General features: G+C 35.6%; 1 protein-coding gene across 1 annotated transcript in view; it reads right to left on the reverse strand.

The window, feature by feature from the left end:
* EYS (eyes shut homolog) overlaps positions 1-25,432 on the reverse strand; it is a gene marked incomplete at its 5' end in the record, with an annotated part of 591,920 nt that overhangs the window by 212,974 nt on the left and 353,514 nt on the right. Inside the window, one exon of the mRNA XM_079298292.1 lies at positions 22,369-22,519. Within this exon, the coding sequence (XP_079154418.1) occupies positions 22,369-22,519 (151 nt within the window). The remainder of the gene's footprint in view (positions 1-22,368; positions 22,520-25,432) is intronic.

Consider the following 25,432-nt stretch of genomic DNA (forward strand, 5'->3'; position numbering starts at 1 on the left):
AAACCATCTCTGCCCTGCTGTGCTTCACAGTGGAAACCAGGCTGGTCATCTGCCTGTCCCAGACTCGAGGCGAACCAGCTCACCACATAACTGACATTCACATTCCACTTGTATCATTTCTTCATCTAACTTGACTGGCAGTCTAAATCTTGAGCATAAGTGCTTCACTGTCAATCTTCCATGATCCTGACAGTTCTAGCTCAGAATGGTTCATTAAACCACAAAGGATTAATTAAAATCAGTAAGTCTGAAAGATTCAAGAGTGCTGAGAAATTCCCTTAACATTTTTATGAAAGTTCATCCTTGGCCAGGATACTCATCTTTTAAATTTGCTCTTGGCTTGCACTGTAACAAGTGCAATGTTGCATTTCAGAAGGGATATGAAAACTGTGATGTGAGGATCTTCCTAAGCTTCATGGCAATGTCTGCCCCTTTGTAAGCAATTTCAGTGTTTATGCTTATAACCATAATGTATGATTCACTTATTGCATCTGTTATTGCAATTCTTAATAAGTTTAACTACTGCAATTTATCTTTTTTCAATTCCCTCTGTTTAATATGGTAAAATACCTTGTCCCTGAGAAAGATGGAAAATACATTGGCCTGAGAGGACTAGAAAATGTAGAGTGAAATTTGGAAAATGGACTTATGCTTCTTGCATTGACTCTATCAGCTGTGGGAATGAGTTCATGTCCCTGGCACTTCACCTTTGCAGAGTGACACTGAAGTCACACATGCTGAACACCACACTGACACATTACAGAGTTACAGCACTTAGGGAAACCTGTTCTGAGTTCATCACCATGAACTGGTTCTCAGTCCAAGCCAGCTTCTCTCGTCCTGCTTCTTGTCCAATCAATAACCAATCACTCAAATCTACAAACATTTAACCCAAGAGATGCTTGTATCAAGCATATGTGTTTATATGCTGACGGATTTGATTATTGTCATGGGTCATTTTCAAGTCAGGATATTCTATTTCTAAATAAAATTCAGTGTGAAACTCTTAGTGAATTATGGATGCTGAGTTACAAAAAAGGGAAGTGTTCTAACAAGAAGTATATCTGCCTAACTTGAAGAGATAACACCTTATCTAAAAAAAAGACCTTGGTATACAAAAAGGTGTCTTCAGAATGAAAAAATGCCCATAAAAATGAAAATGTTCTGATGAAATAAGCTTTTCTTTAATGAATATATATGGTATATGGCATTCAGAAGGGTGTAATTTTGTCAGACTCCTAAGAAAACTGAAGATTCTCTATTGAAGAAGAGAGACAGAAGAAAAATTTCTTCATGAATTTTCATGATCTGTGCTTTTCTTATATCATACTAGTACACCTTCTAAAACATATGCAACTGCTTTGTCTGGTTTTATACACTTTACATACTTTTTTTTTTTCCTAGTTCAATTTCTTAAGACAAGAGGTGTTGCAAGATAACATAGTATTCCTCACACTCTAGGTAAGGAATACATCAGCAGGCACACTGTGCCTTTCAGCCTTCCCCAAAATACTCCAGAGAATCCAAAGAGGCATATATCAGGACCAGGTGAGAAGTAGTGGCTTACAGTGTTAGGAACATGGTAACAAGCTGCCTGACACATAACGAAGTTTTTGGGAGCATGTGGGCATTTCAAGGTTACCAAGGTGTTAGTCACACGTATTTATGTGATTGAAGGTGTGCCTACAGTAGACAGATCACATAAAAATTTAACCATCATGTTCCAAGAAGGCAATGAATCCACAGACTTGCAAAATGCATTTAATTATCTTGGTATAGTAAAACAACATGAATTATTGTGTTCTAAACTAAATAAACTCTACCAATAACTGATTTTTTTTTTTTTTAATTTTTAATGAAACAACTGACAGGTTACTGTTCTTTTTCGTCTGCTCTGCCTTTCAGGTGTTACTGCCCTTGTGACAAATGTATTAGAATATGAAAGTGTATCTATAATTCATCATATTAACAGACATTTAGATTAATTGCAGTTTAACTTGGCACAGCTGAAAAGTGGACATATAATCTGTTTTTTATACTCTGAAGAAACAAAAGCTTTTAGCAAGCAGCTGGATTTGGTTATCTAATTCTTTGGTTTAGCTTGAATTTCCTTAGAGACTTATGACAGTATGTGCTTACCTGGAGCTTAGAACTGTGCTACCTGCTCACTGCCAAAGACTGATGTTGAATTTTGTGGAGCATTTCCTTTTACTCTAGCACTAAATTATTCCTCCCTACCTTGACTTGTATGCTATTCATATACTTGTCAAAAGACACACCTAATCCTAAAATTCTCTTACTTGCCATGAGTTTCATGCTCTTAATCTTCTTGCCTAAAACATTTACAGGGATTTTTTTTTTTTTAATTTATGGTCCCCAGGAAAATCATAGTAAACAAAAAGATCAGATTCACATAAAACTACATTATGCATTATATGATCTAGAGAAGAAATCAAACCATGTTCTAAAAACTGGAAGCTTCAAGTAAGTTCTTCACCTATAAAAAAAGAAAATATATAATAAAATAATTAAATACACATGGCAGATTCTAAACTGCTCCTTTACTTTCTTCCATCACTTAGATTCTGGAAGTAACTTCTCCCTCCCTAACATTGCTCCAAGCCTCAATGCTCACCTGTTCTATATTTCTCAAGATGAAATCTTACCTCTTTCATTTTTACTATCAAAACACCTCAGGCTGTTATGTAGGACAAACACCACAAGGTCAGCCACTTTCCAGAGATTTAATGCATTTGCATTCCTTTTCAAGCATATTCTTTCTTGTCAAAAAAAAAAATTCCAATAGACAAAAAAAGTCAATGCTATTAAAAGCCTTTGAATAGGATTAAAAAATTGTGTTCATGCAATATACATCCTACTAAGGTAAAATAATTTAATTTTTTATTCAGTCTTCAGAGAGATTACAAGAGTCATTAATACCAGTATGAAGATCTGGTACTCAGAGGAGTCTGAACCCTCCTTTCCACTATTCTGCAGCCATTGAGGGTTCTACTGCCACATTAAAGTGCATCTGATCATGTGAAATAATTAATTTTCCTTTTCCTACCATTGTCTTAGAAACAGAAATATTTTCTGAGAGCATAGAACCATCTTCAGCAGACACTGAACCTGTATACTACATCTCCACAGTAGAAACTGATACAGGATGCTAGGAAAAAGAATAGGCAAGATCACAGCATGGCTGAGGTTTAAAGGGAGTTCTGGAGGTGAGCTTATCCAACCCCCTACTGAGGGAGTGTTATCTGGAGCCAGTTGCTCAGGAACAAGTCCAGACAAGTTTTGAATATCTCCATGATTGGAAACTCCCATAGCAATAAGAGCAACTTGTGCCAGTGCTCAGACACCCTCACAGGGGAAAAGTTCAGATATTCAAATGACATCTCCTGTGTTTCAACTTGTGCCCATTGCCTTAGTTCTGACATTTGGCACTGCTGAAAGGAACCTGGCTCTGCCCTTATGGCAGCCTTTCTCCAGATATTTGTAGAATATTGGTGAGTTTTCCTCCAAAACTTTCTCCAGGCTGAACAATCCTGGCTCTCTCAGCCTTTCCTAAGAGGAGGGATGTTCCAGTTCCCTAACCAACTTTGTGGCCATGTGCTGGTCTCTCCTCTTGCATTAAGGAGCCCAGAACTGGACACAGCACTCCAGATGTGACCTCACCAGGGCTGAGCACAGGATAGAGATCCCCTCCCTCAACATGCCAGCAGTGGCTCTAGTGCACTCAGGACACCATTGGCCTCCTTTGCTGCAAGGGCACATTGCTGCCTCCTGTCCACTTTGCTGCCCACCAGGACCTCCCTGCTCTTTACTGTAAGAAATCTACAAATTCTTTCATGCAAAACAAATCACAGGATGCCTGATGATCTTGGGCATTTCTTCATTCATTTTAGCAGAAGACTTTCCACATGTTGGTTTGGCTATTAGAATTTCAGCAGCCATAATGAGTAATCACACACACAGTGGCACAGAGAATTGCATTCATGCACTCATTTATGCTGTAAACTAGGAATCTCTTTTAACTAAACATCTGGTTAAACCAAATCCCTCTCCTCCAACCCCATTAAATGACAGTAGGATTGTAGAATGGACAAATAATTTTCATTTTCAGAAATTGATTGTTAAACAAAATAAGCAGCATTATTTTTCAGATCTTGCTTACCTATGACCTCACAAGTACCAAACAATATGTGAATAGTCAGGATATTCCTAGTTTTTCAGGTTTAAGTTGGTATTTAATCTTATAAATAACTTGTGTTACTTTTTAAAGACATTCTATAAATGTACTTGGGTTTAATTTTTTCTCTCTTATTTTCTTCTCATACTATTCAGCCCGTGCTGTAAACAATTGTCTGTAAAGCAGCATTCTGTAACCTGGTATAAGAATCTGTATAATGAGATGTGACACAATCACATATTGCTTTTTTCTGCTACTATTATACACAGAGAAAACAGCTTGCTGTATTTCTATATATGGTTCTCAGAAATTTGTAATCACAAACACAGCGAAGTAAGTAAAATCCAGGTAAACAGAGAGTTTTAAACCACAGAAGAGAGGGACAGGCACCAATAGAGCAACTTATCCTTAATCCTTTTTGCTTTAAAAAAATACCATTAATACTAATATAATTGGAAAATAAAGATTTTGTGCTAATGTTCCCCACAGTTCCATTTCATTAAATGATTCCTCCTAGTCTGTTCTTTCACTTCCAAATCTCATGTCATTTAGATGAAAGAGCACAAAATAATAGTTGCATTTCTAATGTAGAACCGTTGCCAGTTCCTTTGTTCCTCTCTTCTTTTTTTCAGGTTGCACACCAAAAATCACAAATTTACAATGTGATCATCATGTTCCTCTCTTAATAGTGACTCTTTATATTGCAGCAGCTTTGTCAGCCTCTACCTTCAGAGCAGAGTGCATTTCCTGCTGGCTTGGCAAATGTGTTGTTTGACCACTTTTCAAGCTCAGATGTTCCCTGCATGCCCAATAGGTACATTCAGATACTTAGTTCAGAGTGAAGCCATTAAGCAAACAGCACTGAAAGGCTTATTTGCCAGGGATCAGGAATAGCCTCCATTTACTACAGTTTTCTATAAAATCTGCCTCTGTTACATTGTTTGCTGCTGGGAAAAGGAATGAAACAACACAACAAAATGTCAAAGCTGTCAAGAAACACAAAGTCAAGCTATTGTTACTGAAATAATGGAAACTTCCATGTAAAAGATCAATGAGAATGGGAGATCCTGTACTGAGAATGAATGCAGAGAGAGAATGCTGATATTATTAGAGAAGTAGATTCTAGGCAAAATCACATAACTGTGAGACTAACTTAGCGTGCATAACAGGAAACCAAATACTTTAGAGTTCAGTATTTTCTATTCCTGCAAAAAAGGATATCTTTTTATTCATCAAATACACACTCAGCCTAAAAGAAAACAAACCACAAATCTTACATCATTGTGGACTGATAAATGCCAAGGACACTACAGAAACACTAATCACCCAGATTACCTCTGGAAAGAGCAAACAGGAATCACCATAATTTAAACAGAGCCTAGACAAACAAAACTACATCTTCAGTGATGGTTCTCTTTTATGGAAGGAAAAACCACAAAATTAAAGAGATCAGATAAGGAACTGAAAACATCAAAGATGGAAGGTGTGAAATTTCCTTAATTAAAATTGCCTGAATGTCTGGCAATCATTTGCTGGAAGAGGGTACTGGGAATAATGAATACACAGAAACCCACACAAAAGGAAACAGCAAAGAGTACAATATATGTTGGAAGTAGAAAGCATAAAGATTAAATTAAACTTTTCAAAAACTCCAGCTGAGCTGGACTTTACACAAGTTCCAAACACATGGAGGAAAGAAGAGTGACAGGCTACAAATGAGAAACAGGACCAAGTTACAAATACTGCAGCTGTCACCAAAACCCTTTGTCTTATTAACACTGGAAAAAACAATGCTAAAACTTCTAGGGTCATGGTTTTCCTATGCAGCTGTGTATCAGTATGATTTTGTAATAGGTTGCATATTTCATTTGCTGCTATTTAAAATAGGTCCCCTAAGCATAAAATTTACACTGTTAGAAAGATAAAATAAGATTGTTTTCCATAACAATCTAATGCAGGCCTACAGATTATCAATGACAACTAACAGAAGTCTATGAGAAAATATTGTGTGTGTTTCTTTGTGACCACATGGCACAAATTAGCCACAGACATCCCTTTGAGGTGACAGTGAAGTTGAGGTAATACAGTGGGTAGAACACAACTGGAAGATTCCTTCACTCTCTTGCTCCCACCCCCCATCAGGACGGTAGAAAGAAGAGAAAAAGTGAGCAAACTCTTGGGTTTTTTTGACCCAGGGTCAGCTGTCTCAGCTGTGTCTCGTCCCAGGCTCTTGGCCACACCCAGTCTATTCACTGAGGGGTAAGAGCAAGGAACAGAAGGAATTGATGCTGTGTAAACAATGTTCAGAAACAGCCAAATCATCCCTACATTAGCATCACTGCTTGGGTCACCAGTCTAAAACACAGTGCAATACAAATGAAGAAAATTAGCTGTGTCCCAGCCAGATCCAGTAAAGAGAATTAATACGTATTGACACATTGCATTCATCATACAGAATTTAACAGATGCATTATAATGTAGTTCATGCAATGTTTACTATGAGTCATTGCATGAAAACACATTTGCCACTAAAGATGTTAGAGAGATGCAAAGTCATACAAACTCTAGAAAAAATGGTGACTGAGGTAAGAAATTAAAATCCAAGATACTGTACCAGAATACTGTAAGAACACTGCTGTGAGAGCAAACTTTTTTTTTTAAATTGTTAACAGCTCAGAAGGCACTACATGGTTATGCAAAATTAAATAAACTTCCTCAGTATACCTCATAGCAACATGACTTTTTAGTTACTGAGTTTGTGTTTATCAGAAATGGCAACAATTTGTTTCACTTGCTATCCAAAGCACAGAAGTTTAATCGCTAAAAGCAATTTTCAAAGGGATTTAGCAGCAAATTGTCTTCTTTTTTTTTTTTCTTTTCCTGAAGAGAAACTCATGGATTTACATTTTAATAGGATGAAGTTATACACCCAAAACTTCATGTTTGTGACATAAACCTCTCTGCTACTGAAAAAAAATTGAGAAAAATCACACATTCATAAAATAGGAGCAGATGAATATTCAGATCAGTTGTATCTATTAAAATGTGATAAGAATTTTGCATAACATGCCTTTTTTCTCATATACATTGAGTTTTGGGGTTAGATTGCAACAGTTGATGCCTGAAAATTTACCTTTATCAAAAAACTGAGTTAACAGATGAGTAAATTGATAGTTAAAGATCAGCTCTTGATTTTAGCTGTGTGTTGTGGAGAATGCATAAATAGACTAAAGGCAATATTTGTACAGTCTCATCAGTTGCATAAAGAACTGGTCTGCAGGAAATGAACCTACAGTTGCCAAATACAGAAGGAAAGAATGGGTGACATATCTAGGGAACAGCTGCTTGAAAGGGTCATTTGGGCAATCTCTGCAATTGTTACCCATCTAGTACATACATGCTGTCAAATATATCTCTGCCTCGTCAAATGTTTGGTTTCTCCTGAAAATGAAAGGGTTCTGCCTAACATACATGGAAGTAATTGCCTTTGCACAATCCCACTTTAGGTTTCCATCAGCAGGTTGTATCACAAAAACTACAAAGGAAGATTAGAAATCATGGTCTGCTATCTGCTGGTACATTGTCAACACAATAACCTTTTCCAAAGGGTAAATCCTGGCTCTTCTTTGTTCTTCATTGCCTATAGAAAGTGTAGTGGCCACTATTCATGACTCTTAGATATAATTCTACCTTGACAAAGAGACTGAAAGAAAAGGGTAAACAAGACCAATAAGCCACACAAAATTTATGTGTGAACCTTTTTTTTTAGGAAGAAAGTGTGCCTGTATAAACTTTCAGTGCAAGCAGATAATCTGCCATCAAGCTTGTTACAGAAGATCCCAGAGTACACTTATCCAGTGGATGATTGCAGCCCTTCCTCCCAGGCTTTGAGACTGTGCTGGGAAACAGTGCAATGTTCAAGTCAGTGTCTGGAAGGAGCTCAAAGTGTTTAGATGACAGATGTCTGGGATGCAAGCACTGAAGAGCATTGTTGCATTAAGTCACTCCACCATAGTTTAAGCTTCAAGCTTTGCTGGAATGGACTGATACCAAACACATTCTCTAAGAGCTCGTGAAAATAGTCTGCTAACTGCTCAAGCTTTACTTATCATCAACCAATTTTCATAAAGGATCTCAAAGAGCCACACAGAGGAATTAATGAAATTCCAACCTCACAGATGATACCATCTATTGAGATCCATTTCTTCCAGAAAAACACAATTATTTTTTTCTGCTTTTGTATAACATGAGGTCATCTATTTATACCTACAACTCTCAATGGTATATTCATTTTGCATCAACTTTTAAGATATCAATGTAAAGTCATAGCTCCATCAAACACTACAGATCCTGTGTAGCAGCCTGCTTGAATGTGTTGTCCACCCCATAATGCTGCCTGCTGACAATTTCAAGGTAACAATAATTTTTTTAAATGAGCTTCCAGACTGGACAATGAATAATAGTCAAGCAAGGGCGGAGTACCTGACATGCCACCTGAGAAGGTGTTATGCACATACACACTATCACCTTTCTAGGACAATCAGGAAATTTGGGAACATGAGAAGCTATTGGATAAAAAAGGCTGAATATGCTCAGCAATAGGAGTCATCACAAATATCTAAACTGACCTGGATTTTGCACACTGAATAGGAAGAAGAGACAAATGGTTAATGTAACTAAGGGAATCACAGCTGTCAAAGAGCGAAAGAATCACAAAGATACTGAAAGTTTATCCCAGAACAACTCCCATATCAGAGGACACATCAAGATAAGATATCAAGGAGATTCTTACCAACAAAAGTGGACTGTAGATATTGCCAGAATCCTGTGATAATGTGCAGGAACTGTGAAATAATTAAGTGGCAACATCAACCAAAAACTGAGATCTTAACATCTGGTCAACCTGGCAGCTATTGGAAAATAAAGGTCTTTGCTTTGATAATGAAAGACAAAACCTGACCTTGCAGGCCTGCCAATATTGTTCAAAGACAAGTGATTGCTTGGATTTGAACTTTCAAATTATAAAAGTAACTTGCATGCAAGTTCAAAACAATCCCTTTTAAAAATGTTCTTCAAAATAAGGAAATAATCTCCCCAGAAACAGAATCATATATTTGTATATCATCAAATCATATCTTTGAATATTACTGAAAAAGCATCTTTTTTTCTGATAAAATTAGGATGCATACAGTCCCTGCAAGAGTTGATGAGCGAAAGGTGATATGACAGGAAGGTATCAAAAACCCAAAAGACAAAAGCCAGAGTTCAGTCTGTTTTTATATGAGAGATGTTCCAACCCCTTGATGATATTTGTGGTCTTTTACTGGTGATGCTCCAGTGAGTCCAGATGCTCCTTGTACTGGACAGGTACAGAACTGGTCCCATTAATTTAGATACAAGCTCACCAGTAACTGAACAGAGAGGATGAATCCCCACCCATGCACTGCAAGGATGCCTAATGGCTCATAGACAGCTTGCTGCCAACCAGAAATCCAAGGGTCTCCTTCACCAAGCTGTGCTCCAATCAGCGGACACCACAATGTACTTGCACACAGGATTATTATTGCTCAGTTTAAGGGCTTTGGAATACCCCTTCTTGAACTTCATGAGATTCCTGTCAGCCCATTTCTCCAGTCTATTGAGGTCCCTCAGGATGGCTGCACAAGCCTCTGGAGAATTAGCCTCTTTCCAGTTTTGAATCAATCTTAGAACTTGCTGAGGGTGCATTCTGTTCTGTCATCCAGATCACTAATGAAGAAGTTGAACAGTATTGCCCATTAGTAGATTCTGGAGACCTCACTGCGTACTGACCTCCAACCAGACTTTACATCACCGATCACAACACTTCAGGGCTGGTCATTCAAACTATTTTTAATCCACCTCACTGTGAACTTCTATATTGACATGTACTTTGTCAGTTTTTCTATGATGATATCATAGGAGACAGTGTCAAAAATGTAACTGAAGCCATGGTAGACAGCATCTACTGCTAGTCCTTGTCAACAAAGCTAGTCACCTAACTGCAGAGACTGTGAGGCTGGTCAAGTATAATTTCCTATTTTAAATCCATGTTGATGTCTTAGAATTACATTCTTGACCTCCGTGTATTTGGAAATTATTTTCAGGAGGATTTGCGGCATTACCATCCCAGTGGTTCAGGTGAGGTTGTCTAATCTATAGTTTCACAGATCTTCCTTCTTGCCCTTCTCAAAGATGATGATATTTGTTCTCTTCTGGTCTTCAGGAAACTCTCCTAATTGCCATGACCATTCAAAGATAATTAACAGTGACCTCACACTGGCATCAGACAGTTTTCTCAGCATTCCTGGGTGCCCATTAAACCCATTAAACCTCTTACATAGGAGACTTACATATGATCAGTTTGTTTAAGGAATCCCTAAGCTAATCCTTCCCACAGAATCACAGAATTAACTAGGAGGGAAAAGAGTTTTGAGATCATCAAGTCCATCCTATGACCGAACACCACCTGATCAATTAAACCATGGCATTAGGTTCTGCATCCAATTTTTTTTTTCTAACACCTTCAGGGACGGTGTCTTCAGCAGTGTAAAGTATTCCTGGCTCCAGAGTTTTCCTCTCACCTTAAGGTCCTTTCATTCCTAAAGGCTGGTATTATGTTGTCCTGATTTTGGCCGGGACAGGGTTGATTTTTGGAACAGCCAAGAGGGGACATGGCCAGGATCCTAATGTTATTCCATAACCACTCACATTATTACCCAGGGAGAGGGAAAGGAACTATCACCGCCCAGAAGGGTGTTCCTTCAAATTGGAAAAGCTCATGGGTCAGAATGGTCCAGTATTTGTTTATTGTCAAACTTTTCATCTCAGTGCAGTGTGAAATGGTTGCAGGCATTCTTGTGTTTTATATGTTGACAGAGAAAGAACTTGAGAAGACTCCCTAAAGGTACTGGAACAGGAAAAATTTCTGGTATCACACAGGAATACATGACATGCAGTTTTTATCAAACAGATTTTTTTATAATATATCTATTCATCTGAACATGCCCACCAGTTGCCTTTAGAAATTGAGTTATATCTTACTATGTTCCTTCTAATTTATCTTTTGTTTCTCAAACTCTTACTTCCCTCTATAGGAAGTATTAGTTAAAAAGAAAAGGAAATATTTCTTCCAAACTAAACAGAAATCTGAAATCTCTTATTAAATTCTCAAAATACAGAGTTTGTTTACATCCCTCTATCCCATATGTTTTTTAGAAATTATCTCAAGAGAACAAGACAGAAGTTTTCAGTGATGTCTTGGTATCAGTCTTTTAATTTGCTAAGGTTGCTACCTGGTTCAAGCATTTAGTACACACAAGTCTGAGTTCAGGCTCTGAAATTATGAAATAATTAAAATACTTTTGAGAAAATTACTTCAATAAAGCCAAATTCTGAGGGGATTTCAGTGAGACAGTGGCACAACCATCACCATTTAAGATCAGCAAAAGAGTTTGTAATGCTTTTTTTCCCTTTCTTTCAGACTCAGAAGCTTCAGGAGTTTAATTTCCCCATGCACACAGAGCTCTGGTTATTTCTAGCTGCATCAAAGACCTTTCAGAGGACACAGCTAAAGCCATGCATATCAAAATCTCATCTAAACAAGAAACAGAAATAGTCTATTTGGCTCAGCATAGTGGTTCTGCTGAGAATTTTGAGCACAACCTCATTGCTTTTAATGTTCTGATTCACTGTGGCTGCTCTTAGCCAAGGCCTGTTGCTTGATGGCCCTGGGCCATGAACCTCTTAAAGTTCACTGGCTTCTTTTCTGCAAGAATATAGTGGAGCTGTAATATCACCAGTTTGAGTAATCTGTAGTTCTGCAGTAAGTATAATGATCTTGGCATTTTAGCATTATCTAATGAGAGTGAATTACATTTTTAATCTTGGTTATAGTAATCAGTTTATATTGTGGACTGCTGATATATTGTATATGTGGAATGTAAATGCTTCTTTCTTTAATGCAGAGATGTTGATATTAACAAGATTTTTGCACTTTTATGAAGCACAGCCTTGTCAAAGTGATTCAATATTTATAATCTTAATTGTCCCCTTTAATTTGTTGCAAAGATAATCAGTGAGAAAAAACCTTCATTTCTCACCAGCAATACTTTCTGGTCTGTGGACTTAACACATTGAATTGTAATGTTGGGAGACTTTATTGAAAAGTTTAATGGGCATTTTATTAATATGATATCAGTGTTTACATTATATAATAATACTAAATACATGCATATATGCATACATGCATATGTGAAATTCTAACTTCTCTAAAGTAACTCCAGTGAAATTTAAAATAGAAGCAGTAAAAATACCACAGAATATAGCTAGAAAAATACACATTTTCACAACCAATGTCTGATATTATAAACTTCCAAAATTCTTCTCTTAATATCTTCCTAATAAAATATTAAGTGTAATCTACAACTAATAAAATCACCCAAATCAACAAAACTTTTCAATATAAACTTATTAAGGAGCCTTCAGGAAATAGTATTATAAATCTTTATACATTTAAGTTTCCCATTCTATGTTTTTAATATTATAAATTTGGAGTTTAGACATACTAGAAACATTTCTTGTACATTTTGATTAATAGCCTAGGCTTAGATTTTACAATCACTAGGAAAATTCAAGATTTCTGTGATCTGTATAAGATGTTCTTGCTTAGGGATCACACAATACTAATAATGATCTTCAGCAAGAATTCAAACTTGTTTCAAGTACATAAATCAGGAATGAATTATCTAAAACACATGAACATACTCAGATATGAGAAGAAGAATTAACAAACCCATAATATGTCTATAAGCATACCAATTAATCTAATTAGAAAAAACCAAATAAACGTGTCACACTTCACTACAATGCTCCCTGTGCATTCTTCTTTCCTGTAAGTTAATATCTCAAATGCTGCAGTGTCCAAGATGATCATCTGGAGCCTTTTCAACACAGATTGACTTTAAAAGAATAACATAAACCAGCAATATACTGTTACAGGAATGTTTTAGCTTCTCCTTGATAGTATCACTTCTCTGCATTGTTTAGCCTTGAAGACATAACAAGAACACATTCTTAGATAGTAAGGGCTATTGGCACACTAGAAACAAACAATCTTACAGAGCAGCACTGGATACTTTCAGAAAAATATCTGAATTCTCACATGTACTTCTTTTTTCAACCAATGGATTAGGCAAGACTGTCTATTAACATTATGTAGTAGACATAATTACAGTATGCTGAAATTAGAATAAAACTGATTTACCAATGTAATTTCATTACATTTTTCTCTTTGCCTGGAAAAACCTTATTAAAAAATCCCCAAAATTCAAATTCTATACATGACATAACTAAATATGTTAAAAAAATTGCAATGGGAACATTTGTATAAAAATTATTCTCTTTCTGCCAAACCACTAAACCATTATTTACTTTCAAAAGAAAGGTAACTGCCTATGGAAAACTACCTGAGTCCTAAGAAAAGAAAAAAAAAACAATAAAAAATAAGAATATGGTACACATTTTGATGGTAGAAATATAAACACTGGGATGTTATGTTGCAAGAATAAAAATCAAGAAAGGTGTAGGCTTCACCAGAAAAAGGCAATATAATAAAAACAGTAAAACAAGTATATTCAAATTGGCAAAAATAATTTTGCACAAAAATTTCATGCAGAGAAAAATATATTATATTAGAGCTATATTATATATCATTAAGGTGATGATTGTATTTGTTAAATACTAAAGCAGGTTAGAAGGGGTAAGACAGAAAAGACAGTAATCACAGAGTTTAATTACTCCAAGAAATCTGGTAAGAAATCATGACAAAATATGCTGAAGGGACTATTTTTTAGATGCTGTAAATAATGGTTTCTTGGAATTATTAGAGAAACTAAAAGAGATATAACTCTGGGCAAAGAATATGTTTCAATATTTCAGTATATAATCATAAAAAATACCCCCAAAACATTAAAAATGCTGACTATAATATACTCAACTTCAATTCTCTCCTGGGAAAATATCTCCCTTAAAAAGCCAGCAGAATTTTTAATTGCATCAGGACAAGGCTAGTAAAGATAAGAACAATTGGAATGTTTGATAGGTGAAATGCTTGCAAGTAACACAACACTTCCACAGAATTCAAGAACTACATATGTACAAGGAGAAAAGAAAATCAAGCATAACTAAAAAAAAAAAAAGGTGTGGGGGGGAAGATATATTGATTGCCAAAGTAGGAGTATAAAGAAGACTGTTAGTTGACACTTTTCTGACCAAAGTACGGGTAAAAGTTTGAAAGAGTAATATCTGGTAAATTAAATCTACTATTATGCATATTTTAAAATGTTTCGGGATATATTTTAATTTTGGCTGAAAAAGTATTTAAGTCATAAAATTATAAAATATCCCAGGCTGGAAGGAGTCTTATAAGATCATCTGGTCCAGCCTTTCGTGTAAAAGTTATTTTAGATGAGATTATGTAGACCCTGTTCAATCATGTATTGCAAACCTCCAGTGACAGGGACTCTACCATCTTCCTGTGGAGGTTGTTCTCTGTTCATCAAAACTTTATAATATGTGAAAACTAGGAAGCCTGGAATTGTGCAAAAATGTTACATAACTTTTAAATTAGATTATGTTTGGTAATGATATAGAGGAAAGTGGAAAATATGATACTGGCATTTCAAAAGGGACTATGAAAAGCCAAAATGATTGAAGCAAACTAAAACCCAGCAAATCTATATTCAGAAGAAAATTCCTGAATGTGGTAATGGAAAATGTAAGTAGCAAAACCATGGGACAACATCACATAAAGAATCTAAAATTTTGCTTAAGGAAGTTATGCTTCAATTATTAATATCCCTTGAACACATCAATATAAGAGGGTCATCCTTGAGCCAAATCTAATTTCCAAAGATGTCTTGACATTGGTCTCAAGTAAAAATTCTAAAAGAAAATTAGTTTTTGTGGGAAATAGAGGAAAGGGGTTTTTAAGTGGGTGGTGAACAAACTGAATAAAAGAAAATAAAAAAATTGTCAATACTAGTTGAGTTATCACACTGATAAGATGCAACAAATATTGCCCACTGAGTCTTATACTGCTAAATATGTCTAGAAATGATCTGACAATATAAGAAGTATTGATGCTAAAAAGCATGCTTGTCAAAACAAACTATTCATAACAGGCAAAACACCTCTCCAGTCAAGAGACAGGACCCCTGACTTCAGGGCAATGCCTAATTATATAAGAACAGAGCCTGTAGAACTTGTCTTATCAACCTAAAGAAGAACAAACACCAGAATAAGTGATAGCAGCCAATGAAACATTGACATATAGAAGTACTTTTGATGTGACAAATTTTTATTTAGCATATAAAAATGCATAAATATTTAAAATATACTAACAGTAAGTGGTGCTTTTAATTAGGATAAGCATTCAGGTGATGCAAAGACAGAGTCAAAGAATATCCTAAGTAGGACATAAGAAAGTAAATACTAGTCAGGATCTAAAATTGTCATGCTAAAATTCAAAAAGAAGTTAGATGCTCTTCAGGATACAAAATGCATTTAAAATCAACAAATACCCTGAAAAAGCCTTTCTGAATACTGTAAATCACACACTTGACAACAGAACAGACTTAGAAGATGTATACTGTGTGAAGGGAAAGTCGAATCAAAGAGAGCAACATAAATATAAGGACAAACAATTTAATCCTATTTTTGGAAAAAATGCAGATTCTGGATTGATACAAACAGGCACACCTCAGTTTCAGAAGTGTAGCACTAAAATGAGATTCTGGCTAAAAGATTCAACACTTCATTTTAATTTTCTGTATCACAGCAGAACCTTATACTCTAGTGCATAGCTACAAACACATATATTTCACTATATTTAGGGGGAAGATTAATGCTTGGCAACTGGCTTCCAATTAGTCTATTGTTAACTAGAGCTTAAACTGATGGATCAGAAAATTCTTTAAATTATATCAAATATGAAATATTCTTTGGAAAATTCCTAGGCAGATTTATGATCTAATTAAAGCAACAACAACAACAACAACAACAACCAATAAAACCCATAAAACCCTATAACCAGTCTGGCTAAAAAAATATTAAAAAAACTTATAGTTTTTAATAGCTAAATATGAAAATTTAGTTATGGTGTGGAACAACAGGAAATGTATGGACATTCAAGAACTGGCCCTTCTAAGGTTTCAAACAACTCATTCTTGCTTATACCACTGGGGCAAACAGTTGCAGCCATGAAACAGTGAAGTATGCCTTGCAATCTTGTGACAGATTGGATGTTCTTTCCTTTGTTGGCTTCCCCAGGAATCTTTTCAGGCTGAACACTGCAGCCCAGGGAGCATTAATTGGGTCAGGACCACTGTAATTTGCTCATATCCAACAATTACTGTACCAGGCTGCTAAAGAATCATATACATATTATATTGCTATAAATTATAGTGTGAAAGTTGCTGTCAGAGCTCAAGATTTATCAGAGAAAGTGAATGCCAGATAATCAAATCTAAAGCACTACGCACAGATTGTACTAAATTCTCCCACTGCTTTGCAATGCTCTGGCAAGGGAAATGGATCATAAACTGTTTCTAACTAGACAGTTACAGAGGGGTTGCTGTTGTGTTAGTCTATGGAAGCACAGCAGCTGTAACATACAGCAAATTGCTTTTGGATCATTCCAAATTAAGGCTCTGATTCTGTATTTTGTAACACCTGTTATACATTGTCCATTTCTTCACTCGATGCCACTGAATTCTATGGATGAGTTATTAAAAGAGAAAAAATGTTATTTTGTATGTTTTATCAGTTAATATCAAAATGCTTAAAACATTTTTATCTACATATGTATACACCTGAGAATATCTTAAAACTGGGCAGTACATATGATTGTGCTATCACATTATTTCTTTTTCATAGGAAAACTATACATGTTCTTACATATGCATGGTGCATTTTACACATCTGTATTTAAAGTACAAGCCTACTAGACTACTGTGGTCTCCTAGTCTGAGTCTTTAGATATATAACAATTTCCTTTTCACCTTACTTTCAACATTAACACACTATGATCCTAGGCATATCATTCAATTATCTGCTGCCATTTCCCAATTGGTAACATATTGATGCCCACATATATTTGCCTTCCTTTAATCTTTTATCTTTATTTAGGAGACTGTTCTCCTATTTAGAAGCTTATTTTCCTTTTGAAACTTCTTTGTTTTAATACTTGCAAGGTTTAATTATAGAGAACTGCTTGAGTTGAAAAGGAATATAAAGATGTAATGCGTAACTATTAAATCTAGAAATAATAATTACTGGAACAATTACAGCAGCAGAAATAACAGTGTTGTTGCAATCAACTGCTGCTGTTGTAGGTATTTGAAAACAATCTTTAATTTCCCTTTGAGTATACCAATTTTCTCTGCAGAGAAAAAGCTATTGTAAACAACAATACTAAAGCTAGCATGAAATTAATTACTCTGAAACTTCTGAAAGTTCTGAAATTTCTCTGAATCTTGAGATTTCAGAAATACCTTTTTTTCAATTTCTGATCAAAAAAAGGGTTTTTTTCTGTGTAATTTGGCTTCTCTTCCTTTTATATTGATTTTTATGTCTTAAATACTGGTGATCATAAACAGCTTTAAAGCCCCAATGTTTTAAAAAGATGGTGCTCTTTAACTGTTCAACTGATTTTGCAATTTACCTGTAGCAAGTCTGAACTATTCCTATTATATTCTTTACCAAAGAAATAGGACAGAATATAAAAATAGGTACTAAACTAAGCTGGCACAGAACTGAAGGGGATATTTTCATTGTGGCAAGACAACCAGACAAGATGTCTGCCAGCCAGCTATTTATAGTTTAGCTTTCATTCTGACTGCTCAGCATTGACTTCCTAGGCTGTCAGATGACTTCACTAAACTTTGCAAAGGACAGTTTACAGAGTCATAAAAACAATTTCTTGCTGTACATGAAACAGATTGAACTTGGATGAATTCATTCAAGGTGTTTCAGTGCACATATTTGTTGCCTTGATCTCTACCCACATCTTCAGATCCTTCAGGATTCATACCAAGGCAAATGTTTTTTCCATCCTTGGTCTGTGGATAGCTAAGAGAACTGTAGATGTGTAGGAGGAAGAAGTGGCAGAGACGAACTGTTATGGTCTGAGTATAACCCCCATTTGCCATCCTCCTTGCCACTCAGAGGTAGGAGATAGAATTGGGAGTGAAGTTGTCTGGGGCATGAAGTAAAGATAATGTCTGCCCTCCCTTTGCCCACAGAATCAGTTTTCTCAACAGGGAATGTCAGCATACTGGTCAGCTGGAGCTTCCCTTTGGGTTGTTCAAAAGCAGGTTCTTGTCCTTCACTTGTTTCTGCATTAGTATCAGGAATGCAGTTGTGCCATTGACCTGGCTCACAGTTACCCATCTTCCTTCTTGTCTTTTTTGGATGAACATAACATCACATTTGTCTTTTTCCCTGTCATCAGAGACTTCCTCTGATTGCTGTAGGCTTTCAGAGGTAATGGAGAGTGGCCTTGTGATAACACCAGCCAGAGGTGTGTGTTTATAAGGTTCTTTCTGGATCCATGGTACTTTGTATGTCTGGTTTACTTAAGTAGCCCATAACTTTATGTTGCTCTAGTATTTCTCATCACCAGTCACAGACACTAGGACTGAGATCTGGGAGGTCTGAGATCTTCTGAATAGTGAAAAAATGTATTGGGTATTATGGCACTGTTTCCCCAGATATCACAGATACTCTTAAATTCATCCTGCTTGAGGGTAAGACTCTGATCTCCTACAGAGACTGTGGCAGATACAAGAGAAATCAGTAGAATGTTGCACCTTGCCTTACATGTTGATTGCACTTGGACTCTAAGGAATACAGAATAGTAAGCATGCACAAAAAAAAAAAAAAAAATGTGGAAAGAATGCATGGAAATTTCAGAGCAGATTAAGAAGATGTGTAGGAAGTCATCAGAGGAGACAATGTTTTACCCTGAGGGCTTTATAGGTCATCTCAAACTCCAATCAAAATGAATGGAGGAGGAATCTATCCTAGAAATTAATCATTTAACATGAGCCAATTCCAGTAATACGTGACTCCCATGCCAACAGTTTCTGGTACTGACAGCTAGAAGTTCCCATTAGTCCGAAGCTGAAGGAGTCTAAGGTCTGAAGTCACTGCTGTCTGCAACTTCCACAATATTGGATGGTAGGAGAGCCAACAGCAGAGTGAGCTACTTCTATGAGAGAAGGAGCTAAAACAAGACAATGTATTATTAGGTGAATACTGCAGATATCACAAGGGTCATTATCAGACTTCACTCCAAGAGTGATCAGAGCACTTGTCAGAAAAAGCTGAGTCTCAGCTGGAGCAGAAATCTCCCTTGAAGCAAACTGCAGGATGAAGGTCAGAAACAGATCTGTGCTGTTTCAGGGATGATGAAGGTTTTACAATAGAAACCTGACTGCCTGGGTCTGAACTGATGGAAAAGAAACTTTCTGGAGTGGTTTCCTACTGCTGGGGTTGAAAAGCCCACATAAAGGGTACTTGGACAGGCAGTTCTCCATTCCCTGACAAAAGGAGAAAAAAACCCAGCATTTACAGACTATATTTGTCTTGGACCCTACAGACTTTGACAGGGAAGCCAAGGAAAATTGAACTTCCTTGAAGCTAGAAAAACATAAAAAAATAAGCAAAATGAGGAACTAAGAACAAAATTAATAAAAAAAATCACAAATAAGCAAAAAAAAAAAAAAAGTGAAATAAAGGCTAAGGTCACCTCAAACAAAAAGAAAGATTCAAGAAAACTCAGTGAAAAACTAGAGAGGCAACTGAGAGTAGAGGATATATTTTTGCCTTTTTGAGGAATTTATAGGAACATATGCTTTCCAAGTACTAATAGAGGTTAAATATCACTACCTTGAGCACTTGTACACGTTCCACACCTATTACCTAATTTAGATTACAGTCATGAACTACAGCATCTCACCTATTAATCCTGCATTAAGTATAGAATTGAACTGCAATATTCCCAAAGAAGGAAAGCCCATGTCAATATGACAATTCAATGCATGCAGGCAAAACTTTTTAGCAATAAATTACCTTTAAACCATTGTGTTTCATTGCTATTTGAACTTCTCTAATTTAAATTTATTTTTCTGGATTTCATTTGGCCTTTAGCTAGTAACGAGCTATTTTTCATTTCAATATTCATTCTCATATACACATTACTACTATATCCCTCAAACAAATTGGTTTTTTACCTGCTTCAAAACACACAATGTGAATTAAACTTCTCTAAGTCTTCACTATAACTTCTTTGGGGCATCCCCCAAAAATTTCTCTTAGCTTCTAGAAGACAGGTCCCTTCAAAATTGAAAATATAATTTTCATGTATCTCATTAGTATGGATACATTTTTGTAGTAAATAAAATACTATATACAACTGAGAATAAAATATTCCAGATGAAGGTATAGTTTGTGTATGAACATTTGAATTAAAGGAAAAGTTGTATAAATATGAATACTACCTGATTTGTTCTTTTAATATCATTATGAGCTACTTGGAAGTGCACTTCTTATGAAATATTTTATAACCTAAAAAACACTTTATCACAACAACTTTTAAGCTGGATTTCAACAGTCTTGTCGCATCATTGATTACTGTGAAATTTATTATAAGGTGAAATCTAGAAATGCTGCATTACAGTAGCAGTATCAAAAACATGTCAGTGCTTGAAATTACTCTATTTGCCTCATGGTAAGTGCCTTCACTTACTGAAGAATGGAACAGAACTAAAAAGGTTAAATCAATTGCACAGGGTGAAGCCTACCCAAAAGTATGGCATAAAAAATGAGAACTGGACTAGATATGCCCAGTTTTTACAGTGCATTGGAGAAACAAAACCCCTGCAGTCTAACTTTCCTACAGTTGTGGAGTGGCACCAATCCAAAGATCCCTGTTCAGATAAATGAGACCTGCACTACACCAACTCAGTGCTAACAGTTTATGTATTTCACAGCATGGAAAACACAAACACTCACAGACAGTCTTTATTATGTAATGGTGAACAGTTTTACATTCTGGAAGCACATTTGGGAATGAGACAAGAGAGTTAAATAGTCAGGTAGAAACACAGGTTGGCTTTGGATAAATGAAAGACAGAGACCAACTTGGAGCTATATAACCAGTGAGATCACAGGCACCTTATGTAAAAAAAATTAATTGAAAACACTTGTACATAGCTATGACAACAGTCCCTTAGATGCTGAGGTGCACTCCATACTTAGACAGCTGACAAGATGTGGCAGGTTGAAGCAGCTGCATTGGAGCTGTGTTGTACAGGGGCTGTGCTGCTGGAAGCTGGACTGAGTGTGCCCTGGGTGTGTGGTGCCAGTCTCAAATTAATTACAGGACCTGGGCCCTTGATCTGTGTAAGCATGGAGAGTTTGTTTCACAAACTGGAACAGAAATTGCTTTCTATACTCATGCTGCTTTGGACAAAAAAAAAAAAAAAAAAAAAGGAAATCACTTAAGTGGTGTGTATCTGTGATTGTGACTACTCTGCCCCAAAATCCTCCATAACGGCAAGTGAGTAATGATCTGCTTGTCTCCAACTCTCTCATGAGCCTGTGGGTATTCTTCTTCCCTGTCTCTGTATAAGATCCACCAGAGATTAATTCTCATCCCTGCATATGTGGCTACCAGAGCTGCATACAGACCCCCACAGATTGAAGCTCCTGTGCTCTCTCTCCTTGCAGAATCTCCTCATCCATGCAGTCTCCCTTGTTTTGGAAACCATTGCAGTTATACTTTTCACATCATCAAACTGGCTTCTAACATAACAGGTGCATTGCCAACTCTAAATTTGGTCATTTTTGCTCCTTTACTCTGCCTGATCAAGACAAATAGGATTTCAGGTAATGACTTTAGACCATAATGCCCTTTTTGTTCACTTACCAAAGTCCCACACACGAGCAATACTCTGCACAGGGCCACACTCATCCCTTAGATGTAACTCTCAAAAAAGCTGAAATTTTTATTTTTGCCTGGTTTAAATCTCTTCAGTTCTATTGCATTCAACATGACATTCCTAAAAATAATATAAATTAAAAAAAAATACCTGTTTTGTTGCATAAAGATGAGGCAAACCACCAACAAATATAGATCCTGTTTCAAGCCAATAAGAACTGGACCCGAAATTTCTAGTTATACTTGTATTTGAAGATAACTTCAGGACTGACATTTCTGCTTCACATGGTACGATGCCTTGCCTGCACAGATTCAGAAAAAGGCATATTTTACCACCATATATTGTTTACATTGCTGTCTATCTGACATATTAATTAGGCTGTTACTAAACCGACAAGGAAAGAAAATAAGTAAATAGCTGTTTTGTATTATAGAACTATAAATATAAAAGAAGCTGTTTAACAAGCTGTAAGTGGACATGTCTTTGGGGTTTGAAATTACATTAAAATGAAACCATATTGTTAATCTGGGCAGATTAATTGCTAAAAAAAGTCAAAGCACATAAATTAGTGAATAAAAATAGTTGGAAATTTTTAATAACAACAAGAAGACTTTGTAATTTGCAAAAAATACATCAAATGAACTCGAATTATTTTAAATATCCCTCTTTCTCATCACACACACAAAAAATACAAACCACAAAAGAAATTTAAAACAAGCTGTATTTTAGAAAGTGCAGAGGTACTATAATAATCTGTAATACTTATCTTCAAAAGCATCATTCCTAAAGGTGAAGTCAATAATATTAGGCCCTGAAATTAATATATACATTCCCATTTCCCTCCCCCATTCACATACACTCTTAAAAATGTTGCCATTAACAACATGCATAAATTGTCAACAACAAACAAAAGGTACCAAGAAAACAATTAAGTTACTTTCAATTTTTTAAAATGATATAAAGGTCATTTGCATTCCAATAGCCAACAGGCAGCAATCACTTTATCTTCATGAATGAAAGCACAATAAGGAAATATCAGAACTAAAACAGTCTCCCATGGGGGAATTTCTTCCAGCCTATCCATCTCTCTGTACATGAAACAAATCAGAGTTCAATCAGCTCTACATTTAAAGCTATTCAAGTGTCTTTGCAATATGGGTGTCACAAAAAATCTGTGTGAAAATAGCATATACAAACCCCCCCGCCACAAAAAACCCCAAACAACAAAAAAACCCCAAACCACAAACCAACAACCTACAGCTCTGGAAAAGCAAGTTGGGTAGGATGCAGTAGGTATTGTATGAATTCAGTTTATCTCTGACAATGAAAAACAACCTTCTGAAAATTCCTACAATAAAAGAGCATTTCAAGTTTTCTTAACTATATTCTATCTTATGGTAATATATGGATTGTGGCATATTATTTCATAAACTCCTCTATGTGTTTTTAACAGACATAATAAAGAGCTAACTTTAGTAACATTTGCAAACAGCTCTTCATGTTTTCCATGTAATTGTGTTTTGAGATACTTTCAGAACAATATGCAAACATAGTGGTACATATTTACAGAAAGGCCTATCAATATTTGTGCATGCAAAATGGCCTGTCCATCCTATGGCAAATAACTTCAGGTGGAGAATAAAAAAAAATTGGTTTGTTGCTAAAATCAAGAATGAAAAAGAAATAAATTGGGGTTTTGCTTCTGTGGACTGAAAACTAGCATCTCAATAGATTGATACAGGGGTTCTTTTTGTTTTCCATTTTTTTCAAACTTGATAATTAATTGCTAACATGAATGCAAAAAAGGAGCTAGATGTATCTAGAATTAAGAAAATAAATGCTTTTCCTACCATGTTTTTTGGGTAATATACAATGGCTGTATTTCTAAGCACATACATGCAAGGTTCTGTTACACACCTTTTTATAAAGGACTTACAAAGAAATGTTGCTGATAATGTGTGTAACCGGCACAATCATTCCCTTTAGCTCTGTTTGCAATGGTCAAGAAATTTTTACTACTGTTTGAACCTAGTATGACATCTTGGATATATCATTCTACAGAAAAGACTAGCAGCAAGACTTCAAAGGAAAAAATATGATTTTGTAAATATCTAAAATCTCTTCCTGTAAAAATGATAGTATAATCATTAACAAAGGAATAATAACAATATAGCAATATTTCAGAAATATTTTAAATCAGACTTGTGTTAATGCAACATAATTTTTAAGATGGAGTGGAAGAGGATCAGGATTATTTTTAACTATATGACAGATGTGCTAAGTGAAGTATAGTTGCTCAAGAAACTTCTGTTTTTCTCTTAATTACTATTTCTTCTACATGTTTTGAGATGTTAATGCTGTAACTAGTTACAAGACCATGTACATACATCTATCACACAAATACCATATTAATGTAATTCTTTTCACATTAGCTTATTTTATAGCTTGTCCTTAATAACTTATATGATTGAAAAGTAAAAGTATTTTTGTGTGCATATATTAAAAGAATATTTTGAAATTAATTCTCAGTATTTGGTGTCAGAAAACAAGCTAATACAATTCAAAGCATGAGCTGCCTTTGCCCTAAGCTTGTTAGAATGTCAGCCATGCACCTCTGATTGTGTTTGATTGAATCTAGCAGGGTCTGGCCAAATTAGAATAATGACTTCAAACCATTATTGTTTAGCATTTGTTGATGATACAATCACTGGGTCATATATGCACTCTATGAAATTTCCATCAGGCTTTTAAAATACTTTTTCTACAATCAGCACATTGGGTGCTTTAAAGGTCAAGTAAGATGACAGGGCTTTTTGCATAATTATAAATGTGGAAATGCATACAGCAACTCTCAAGCACTTTTGCTGGGTAAGCTACCAGTAATTGTGCCTCAGTCCAAGCCAGCAGTAATAGTTCACAGTTCCCTCATTTGTAATCACACAAATGTAGTGATTAAATACTGGCCTATTAATTATAACCTGAAGAAGAATTCTGTCTAAACAGTACCAAATCTATGGCTCAATGCCTTGCAGGTTAGAATGATGGAAAGGTCAGACAATAATTTGATAACTATTGATATAGCAGTCCCAAAACATGGCAATGTCTGTACAAAATCCAAGTCCTTTTATATAATGTCTTTACCTTCTGACATTTTTCATTGATGTTTAAATGACATTTTTAGGATTATCATAAAATGGTAAAAAGTAACAAAACA

Source organism: Erithacus rubecula, assembly GCF_903797595.1.
Source record: "Erithacus rubecula genome assembly, chromosome: 2".
In the NCBI taxonomy this organism is placed as follows: Eukaryota; Metazoa; Chordata; class Aves; order Passeriformes; family Muscicapidae; genus Erithacus; species Erithacus rubecula.